This window comes from Engraulis encrasicolus, chromosome 5 (genome assembly GCF_034702125.1).
Source record: "Engraulis encrasicolus isolate BLACKSEA-1 chromosome 5, IST_EnEncr_1.0, whole genome shotgun sequence".
In the NCBI taxonomy this organism is placed as follows: Eukaryota; Metazoa; Chordata; class Actinopteri; order Clupeiformes; family Engraulidae; genus Engraulis; species Engraulis encrasicolus.
The window spans coordinates 50,546,795-50,556,794 of record NC_085861.1 but is presented as its reverse complement, the minus strand read 5'-3'; the positions used below and the strand labels follow the sequence as shown (position 1 = coordinate 50,556,794).

At 47.5% G+C, this 10,000-nt stretch overlaps 1 protein-coding gene across 3 annotated transcripts in view; it reads left to right on the top strand.

Annotated features, from left to right (window-relative positions):
* lipeb (lipase, hormone-sensitive b) overlaps positions 1-10,000 on the top strand; it is a 73,340-nt gene that overhangs the window by 61,177 nt on the left and 2,163 nt on the right. For all 3 annotated transcript variants that reach the window (XM_063199648.1, XM_063199649.1, XM_063199650.1), the window contains exons 11-12: positions 5,100-5,281; positions 8,009-8,278. In XM_063199648.1, the coding sequence (XP_063055718.1) occupies positions 5,100-5,281; positions 8,009-8,278 (452 nt within the window). The remainder of the gene's footprint in view (positions 1-5,099; positions 5,282-8,008; positions 8,279-10,000) is intronic.

The window sequence follows — 10,000 nt, the reverse complement described above, 5'->3', positions numbered from 1 at the left end:
GTGTGTACGTGTGTGTATTTGTCTGTGTGTCTGTATTTGTCTGTCTGTGCGTGTGAGTCTATGAATTAACCTTGAGTAGGTGACCTTCAGTGTGTTTCTCCATCCTGTCCTGTGCTGTCATGTTCTCAGCCTGTGTCTTCCCCAAAGTGTGTTTGTGTGTGCCTGTATGTCTTCATGTATACATGTGTGTGTATCTGTGTTTCTGTGTGTATCTATGTTTCTCCCTCCTGTCCTGTGCTGTCATGTTCTCAGCCTGTGTCTTCCCTGCAGCGTTCTGGCGCCTGTGGCTCCTGCTCAGGCGCCCGCTGACCTTACTGGTGCCCTCCCTCCACTCTCCCAGCACCGCCTCTTCCTCTGGTAGGGGGGCTCTATCTTACTGTCAATCAACCGTACAGCACAAGCCCCCTCCTTTCCCCTTCACGTCATATAGGGGTCCATTCCATCCTCTCTCCAAAGTCATGTCCTCCTCGACTTGTGCTTGTGGTCTTGCGCTTCGCTGTCGACCCGCCTCTGTGGGAAAAAATAAATAATGGTCACCATTTCCCAATGTCAAGTGTTCTAGCCTTGGTGGTGTGTGAAACGCCTAGTGATTGGATACTCTGCGGAGTTCACCAAAGAGTATCCAATCTCTGGGCGATTCACGCACTATCAAGGCTAGAACACTTGACATTGGGAAATGGTGAAAGTGTCCCCGGCCCGCTGTAAGCCTAGTCACAACTTTTGGGGGGACTTTTCCCCATTCAGCATCCCAAAGGCAAATGAGAAAATGAATTGCACTTTTGCAAGATATTGAATTAAAACTATGAATGACATCTTGCGACGTTATCGCGAGGCCACACGCACTAGGGAGGACGGGAGATCACATATTGAAGTGGACCCAGGCTGCTCCTGACCTCCCAGCATCCATACCTGCACTTCCTGTCTGGCTTAGCCCCGCCCCCCCCTAGAATGCAGGTAATTGGTCGAGGAGGCTGTCAGTCAACAGGAGGAACTCAAGGGAACTCAGTTTCCTGCTGGTGACCTTCGTTGAGGGTTTGACAAGGAGAGAGAGAGAGACAGAGAGAGAGAGAGAGAAAGAAAGCGAGAGAGAGAGAAGGCGAGAGAAAGCGTGAGAGAGTGTGCGTGTGTGTGCGTGTGAGTGTGTGTGTGCGTGTGCGTGCGTGTGTGTGCGTGCGTGTGTGTGCGTGTGTGTGCGTGCGTGCGTGTGCGTGCGTGCGTGCGTGCGTGTGTGAGTGATTGTGTGTGTGATTGTGTGTGTGTGTGATTGTGTGTGTGTTTGTTTAAACAGGTGAAGATGGATGGGCTGCCTACTCTCTGAGATAGCTCTATATATTTCAAGGCAGACTATAAACAGCCTTTTTTATGTGCCCTTCTCCTTGTTCCCTCTCTCTTCCTGTTTTGCTAATTGGAATCAGGAGCTCTCCTCCTCTACTCAGTCTGGGTGTTTGTGGTGCGGTCCTGACTCCTGTGACTTCTTCTGCCTCCTAAAAAAAATGCCAAATAAACAAGACAAGGGACACCAAAGACACAGAAAGTAAAAGCAGAGTCCAGTTGGTACTCTGCCTCATTAGTCTGCAAAACTACAAGATGGCTTCATTACGCCGGTAGCCTTGGAAGTCTTTTAACCTTTGGTTCAGATGCCAGAATTTGAGGCTCATTTGTTCTCGATACAAGAAACAGGCACACGCAATGACTGACGACAGCCTTTTGTCCAAACCTAGCTCTGATGTTGTTGAGTAATCAAGATTGTTTCACTAATCATCTTGCTTGTTCCCAGCCTGGCTTCTGCAGAAAGCTTATGAGCAGAAAGATTGTTCTGGCAAACCTTCAGTAGACAGGAAGTTTTAAGAGCTTGGTGAGTGACTGTGTTTCGTATGCCTCATCGACTTTCAAATCTCTACCAAGATGTTGGTCTGACCAAGAAGATAACGAATAACGTTCCCCAAACGGCCTGGTTAACCCGCCTTCTTCGGTTTGCTACTGGTCAAGGCCAGAAAAGGCTGTGCTGAAGTTCAGACCAAACATTTTCTTAGCCCCAATAGAATGTCTGCTTAAACTACATCACTGCCTTGAACACGTCTCTACCCTGGGCCATTGGAGCTGCTCAAAGTAGATTGCTTCCCCACAAAGTGGGTGGAGTTCCCAATTCCTCCAGAGCTCAGACACGATATTTGTTTTGGTCTTGGCCTGACTTAGCTGAAGGTGTTTCATCGCTAGGAGTGCGTGGCCTTGCTAATGTTCCAAATGCCTCCTCTTACTTTTTTTGAAAACACTGCTACAAAAGAATCAGACCAGTGAATGACAAGAATGTGTTAAGGGTCGGTTTTACATGGGCTATGGATTTGTCCGACAAGGGGGGAAATGGGGATAAGCCATACTGACTTAAACACCATATACCGCATCACAGACACTGTGGGTAGGCCCAAGCTAGCGTGACGCCAATTAGCTTAACAGCATGGATGAAGCCGTGCACCTCCACTGTAAATCGTTAGGGCAGTGGGCAGTATATACAGTATAGTCAATCGTTTGAGAAAGAGCACCCATAGAACTTGCAAAATATATGCAGTAGTGAGGAAGATGCTGTTCATCACAGACAAAACAACGCATTGTGGACACTTTTATACTTTCGTAACTCGACTTTGAGAAGTATAACTGAAGTGCGAGGTGAAGGAAACCCCACCTTCCGTTCCGACGAACAGCCCCCAGTCGTAAACCTGTAGGTCTGGCTGTGAATAGACTGCTGCGAGTTCTCTCTTGTTGCTGAAATGGGCTCGTAAAGAAGGGAACAAAAGGGCCTAATAATAATATGCTCGACCGCCTTCCCGCGTCAGACCATCACAGACGCCTCTCGTGTGGTAATTTCCCACTAAATGACTCCCTGCCGTTTTAATTAATATACCTAATCAGGGGAGTAATATTTTAATCTCCTGGCTCCGTCATCGCCTGCCCTCCATGTGTATGTGTGTGTGTGTATTCACTGTGTAGTGTGTGTGTACACTGTGCAGTGCGTACGTGCCTGAGCACATGACGTGTGTGTGTGTGTGTCTATCTGTGTATTCACTGTGCAGTGTGTGTGCACTGTGCAGTGCGTACGTGCCTGTGTGCCTGTGTGCCTGTGTGCCTGTGTGCGTGTGTGTGTGTGTGTGTGTGTGTGTGTGTGTGTGTGTGTGTGTGTGTGTGTGTGTGTGCGTGTGTGTGTGTGTGTGTGTGTGTGTGTGTGTGTGTGTGTGTGTGCGCGCGTGCGTGCGTGCGTGCACTGTGCACTGTGTGTGTGCACTGTGTACTGTGTGTGTGCACTGTGCAGTGCGTACATGCCTGTGTGTGTGTGTGTGTGTGTTTATCTATGTGTGCACTGTGCAGTGCGTGCGTTTGTGCGTGTGTGTACATGCCGGTGCATACATGTTAGTTACTGAGTTGAGTTGGGTGGGTACGTGAGCTTTTGAGTGAAGGCGGCCTGTTGTGTCCACTTGCCAGAGTGACAAAGGCTTGGCAATTGGGGCGGGCTCTTGCCTAATGACTGCCAGTGTGTGGGCAACATCAGAGGAACTTGGACCACCTCTCCCCCTCCACACGCACACGCACACACATACACACACAAACACATGAACACACTCTTACACAGATGTATGCCAATCTCTCTCTCTCTCTCTCTCTCTCTCTCTCTCTCTCTCTCTCTCTCTCTCTCTCTCTCTGGCACACACATACACACCGACTCTACACACAAAGAACGCCAGGAGGGGCTCAGGAAGGGATAGAAAGTCACACTGACACCACGATCATCAAAATGAGTTCCGACTTCAGCTCCAGCATGGTGCCCAAGCCTCCCCCCTCCCCCACCTTCCCCCCCCCCCACCCACCTCCACCTCCACCTCCACCTCCACCTCCACCACTCCACCTAAGCCAAACACCACCACCTTCCCATAGCGCCGCGCACCACCACCTTCTCCAATCACCATTCTGCCTGGCCCGGCTCCTTGGCAACAGTCTCCTGGTCAACGGGGCTCATCCAATCTCGGCGTGAGGGGGCGTTATCCACCACCCCGCTCCTGCTTCCCCTCTTCCTCTTCCTCTTCCTCTTCCTCTTCTTCTCCTCCTCCGTCTGTAGTCTCCCCACTTTTTCTGTTTACTTTTTTCTTTTCTTTCTTTTTTTTCTATAATCCATTTGATGTTTTAGCATCAGAAGCTTTTGGAATTTTCTTTGCCACTCCTCATTCCTTCTGGTGTGTGTGTGTGTGTGTGTGTGTGTGTGTGTGTGTGTGTGTGTGTGTGTGTGCGTGTGCATGCGCGTGCATTTTGTGTGTGTGTGTGTGTGTGTGTGTGTGTGTGTGTGTGTGTCTGTGTGTATGCCTGCGTGCGTGCGTGCGTGCGTGCGTGCGTGCGAAGTCTTGTGCGCCTGCTGCGTGTTCTTTCCTCTTCCATCTGGCTGATCCCTCTCCCTCCATGCCTCTCGCGGCGCCTCTGCCTCTGCCTCTGCTTGCTGGATGACTCTGGCTTTGACCTTGAGGGCTGCCAATGACATTGGGCTTAGCTCATGGACGGGCCAGAGCTGCAGATGTACGCCGGCAGACTTGCAGCCTCTACTACAGCATTACAGCCGTTTCTATGCAATGTTTGGGCTCCATTTTTAAACTGAACTTTTACCTCTCCTTCTTCTTTTTATTTCATCGCCCTCTTGCTCTTTCATGTTTTCTCTCTCTCGGCACCTCTATTTTTCTCCTTGGCACTTTTTCTTACTTTTCTCTCTGTCTCTTGAACAATTATATGGCTGGCTGCTGTCCTTTTTTTCTCTGTCTTCCGCTCTGTTTCTCTGGCTTCCTTATCTTCTTTCTTCCTTTCTCTATCTCTCACTACCTCTTTCCTATCATTTCTGACCTCTGTATTTTCACACCATTTTTCTCTTTCTGCTCTCACATCATCTGTGTTGATTCCATTCCTACCTTGGTTTCTTTCGTCTTCTTCTTCTTCTCCTTCTTCTTCTTCCCTTTTTTGTCATCCTCTCTTTCTCTGTCTTGGTCGTCTTGTTCATCTGCTTCTTCTTCTTTGTATTATTATTATAATATTATTCTCTCTCTCTCTCTCTCTCTCATTTCCCTCTGTAGACACGGTGAGGAAGAGTGTATCTGAGGCGACGCTGTCCTCTCCTCACGCCGACCCCCCCGTGCCCCCCAAGCAGACGTCGGACTTCTCCAAGAACAGAGACTCGCTCAAGAGCCGCACGTGCCAAGACCTGGGCTCCCACCTCACCTCCACCCACACTTCAACACTGCTCACCGAGTGCACGGTAATACCTGTGACTATATAGCCACTGTCTATGTGTAACAGGACAAACCGTGTTGGAGTCCAGGGACAGTTGCAACAAAGGATGGTTGCAACATCTACTTTTCTTCTCCTGCCAGAGATTATACTTAGTTGGATTCATCTTGGTAATGTATGTGCTTTACTCACTTTAGCAAGAAAAAAACTAGATGTTGTACCATCCCCTGTTGCAACTAATTGTCCATGATCTCCCTTCCAAGACCATATGAGTGCAGGGTAATGTTCATGTTAGCACTATAGTAACTCAGTAGATTTTGCAGTGTTAATTCAACACTTGGAGAGCACAACCAACTAGAGGAGTGACGCATTGGACTCTCTTATTATTGAATGAACGCTGCATAATTGTCAGCTTGCTCTCTCTCTGTGCACTGTGACAGAAATAGTACAGGCAGCCAGACTAGGCAGATAGAAAGGACAGGCAAGCAGGCAGGTCGACTGACAGAGAGAAAAACACATACAGAAAAGAACAGACAGACAGTCAAACAGGCAGGCAAAGAGATTGACAGACATACAGCTTTTACTTCAGACAAGTTTAAGTTTTTTTTATCGTTTACCTGACATGTTTCGACACTATAGCTTCTGTCTTCATCAAAACTATACCGTCGATTGACAGACAAACAGAAAGACAGGCGTACAGTAAAGACACAAACAGATCAGACCACACTGTATGATGCGTGTAATACTGCACACACATGTACCTTGTGATTTTTCACAGAATCCATGTTGGTGTTAAATCAGATAATTAGTGAATTCACATATGCCACACTAACAGAGGGAGCACACAACAGGTTTTTTCTAACCTCCGGAACACAGAGTTGACCTCTGAACGTCAATAAAAAAAAATGTGTTAAGATGGCAGAAAGTGAGAGCAACATACCGAATCATTTAGGATATGACTAAATGTACGAGACGTGTTTCTCAACAGGGGGCGTTGAGCCCTAGGGGGGCATTGAGAAGGATGCAGCTGAGTGAGGGTGGGGCTTAGTCGCCATTGGTCTACTTCAGAGCCGTCTAATAAGAGTTGCGCAAACCGGGGACCAGGAAGTCGGTTGGTGATGTGATTCGCGTAGATTAAAATGTTTCTTAACAGTAAACTTCTGTTCGTTGGAAACTAACACAGAACCATCACATACCAAACAAAGATTAAGTACAAACAAATTACATTACCTTTACCACATTTTCTGTGTTCTACGGCCACCTCCTAGAACTAAGTAACTACTTCTAATAGAACTAAAGTCAATGGGGATTTCCATGTTAACGCTCCGTGAGGCTCCATGAGAGCCGCCATTGCTGTGGAAAGATTGGACCATAGAGGTCTATGGGAGTGACGTAACTCTGTTATATGGCTCTGGTCTACTTCATTTTTCATTAATAAGGGGGGCGTGGGCATGTTTATGATGAGATGAAGTGGGCGTTTGCTCCAAAAAGGTTGAGAAACACTATACTAGACTGAATGTTTCTTAGATTGTGATATGCTTGTCAGAAATCGAACAAAAACAAAACAAATGGAAATGAGCCACTTTCGACATCAATCAGCAAGTTTCCCCTTCCGGTAGGTTCTCCCAAGGTTCAGGGAGGGTTGACGGAAACTTGGCTCTTCATCTTCATCTGTGTGTGTGTGTGTGTGTGTGTGTGTGAGCAAAAAGAAAAAATAGGCCATCTGAACCCATCTCACATCTCATCTCATAGTGCTGGCATCGACACCAGCACCTCTCCATGTCCCTCGGTAGGCCGAGCCGTGACAGCTGGGGTTTTAAATAATACAGCAAACGCCACTCCGCTCAGACTTCTAAGTCTCCTCCTCCTACAGTACCTTGTCAGTTCCTCCCCGGGAAAAGTTGTGACACCCCATCACACAGATTCTTGCGGAATGTCTCTCAGACGTCTTTCTACCAGCGTCTACCTTCACACACCCTCCCTTTCCATTTACCTCTGTCTACCTCCATGGTCCTCCATCATCTTCCTCCATCCACTATACTGTATCTCCCCTTTCTCTATCATTGAGTTCTCCATGCCTCTCATCTGTAATCTACCGCTCACTGCCCTCCATGCCCATTCTCCCTCTCCATCATCCCCCAACACCAACTCCCTCTGTAGCCCAGTGAAATCAATACCAATACCCTTGTGCACACTAAATCCAATACCCTGCTGCTCCAGGGACTGCACAGATGGAAATTAGCCATCAGCTATAATCTGGCGCAAGTCATCTTTTTACTCTTGTAAACCAGGGATGGGTAACTGGAGGCCCGGGGACCACATGTGGCCCGCCTCCTCACTCAGTGCGGCCCAGAGATAAAACATTTTTAATCCGTTGAGGCACTAATTTGTTATTACCAGAATGGCAATGACCAAGTTGTAGTGCATTACATTACATGTAGTGCATTACAGCCCCATTTAAAAAAAACTAATTCTGAATTAATGTAATTGTACTGTTGTTGGCCAACATAGAACCCTCCTACTCCTTCCAAACAACTTCGGCAGTAAGTAACCAACTGTACCTCAAAGTCTGTGATTGGCGGTCAGATCTCCGTAGTCATGTGGCCCTTCAACGGTAGCTATGAAAAAATGTGGCCCTTCTGATCATGAAAGTTGGCCATCCCTGTTGTAAAACAATGACTGTTGTGCATGGTCCCTGTTAAACTGAACTAAACTGAACTAAACTAAATCAACAGTGTCGCTCTCTCCTCTGCAGCCGCAGGACGAAGATATCAGCTTCTTCCTCAGCACGCCGCCAGACGACCCGTCCATGTCTACTGCCATGTCCGAGGTGGCCATACCGCCTCCCGATGGCGAGGAGGGAAAGGAGAACCCGCGCGAGTTCCCGCTGGACTTTGAGCCCTTGCGCTCGGAGCAGACGGCCCATATGCCCCTGCAGAGCTCGGCGTTGGTGCGCAACCCCTATATGTCGCCGCTGCTGGCCCCCGACGCCATGCTCAAGACCCTGCCGCCCATACACATAGTGGTAAGACCGGAAGCAAAAACTAATATGAGAGAGAGAGAGAGAGACCCTGCCGCCCATACACATAGTGGTAAGACCGGAAGCAAAAATTTATATGAGAGAGAGAGAGAGAGACCCTGCCGCCCATACACATAGTGGTAAGATCAGAAGCAAAAATGAATCCAAGATCCTACCGTGGCGTAGTAGGGCACATGTCTACTATGCGGCCGACCCGGGTTCGATTCCTGGCCCGGGTCCTTTCTCGGCCCTTCCTCTCTCCCAACTCACTTCCTGTCTCTCCTCCACTATCCTGTCTGAGAGAGAGAGAGAGAGAGAGAGAGAGAGAGAAAGAGAAAGTGCAGGTGCTGGACCAAACGGTCTCAAATGAAAGAAATAATAAATGCCCAATGTTCAAAACGTGCTCATAATTTACGTTTGGAGCATCCATCAGTATGAGGATCTTTATTATCTCTCCTCAAGACAGATGAACAACCAGGCTGGTTGATGGGCTGTAGTCAGGGTCAGCAGCTCTTACAGCCCTGTATGAACAAGACAAAGAACAGTTCTTCCAGTGCTTCCTCAACTTGTAATAAGATGCAAGACCCTTCTGAATTCAAAGCGGCTTTTCAGACAGACTTTTTAAGAGTGGGCCTTTCTATTCTTTCATTTTAATGTGAGACAAACCACTTTGAATTACTTAGTGATGCTTTGAGACAGTACTGTCTGGGCTTGAAATTATATTAAATTACGTTACATTTATCTGGCGCTTTTATCCAAAGATGCTTAGTTATTTAGGTACAGTCCATATGCAAATTATTGGTTACAGTTCCAGGAGCAATGCGACATTAGGTACCTTGCTCAAGGGCAGAGCAGCCATGTATGATAGGGGATTTGAACTTCCAATTCCAATTCCAAGACCCAGAGCTGCATTAAGATGGTCTGGGGCCCCTAGGCTACAGGTTACAAGGACAACTTTCATGACACATGTACATTGACAGTGTCATCATTACGAGCTAGGAATTATTAAGGATAGCATTTCTACCAACTGCACTCAACATGACAGATGATTATTTTTTTCCAATATTGCATCTTGTCACCATTCTGCAATTTTTCACTTTGGTGGCCCCCTGGTAGGCTGCAGCCATATCTAGCCTGTGTGTTAATCTGGCCCTGCCAAGACCAACTCACTAAGCATTTAGACCAGCAGATGCTGAAATAGAGAGCCACCTACAGTATGTGGTACAGTACAGTGAGGTTCAGAAAGGATCCAGAAATGTCACTGTTGTTTTATGTCAGACCACCCGGGTCCAGTGTGTGTGTGTGCGCGTGTGTGTGTGCACGCATGCTAGCATTTGGGGTGGTGTAAGGGCGGATGAAGTGTCCTTATTGGCTGTTGTTGTTGTATTGTTGTTGTCTCTTGTTATTATTGCCACCATCCATAAGTTATTCTTCCTGGCTACAGTACAAACTGCCTGTCACTCTGTGCTCCTCACATCTTCTTCATATCATCTTTCCTTAGTTCAACTCCTTCCTCCACTCATATTCCATACCACCAGCCCATTCTTTCCTCTCCCCTTTCTGCTTACAGTACCTTTTTATCACTAACTTTTTTCCTCTCCTTTTTTCTTTCTGAGTATCCTCTGTTTTATTTTTTTGTCTGCTACTCTGCATGGTTTTGTTGGGCTGTCCCCATTGTTTGCTTTCCTCTTTATTCATTTCTCTCTGTCTCTCTCTCTGTCTCTCTCT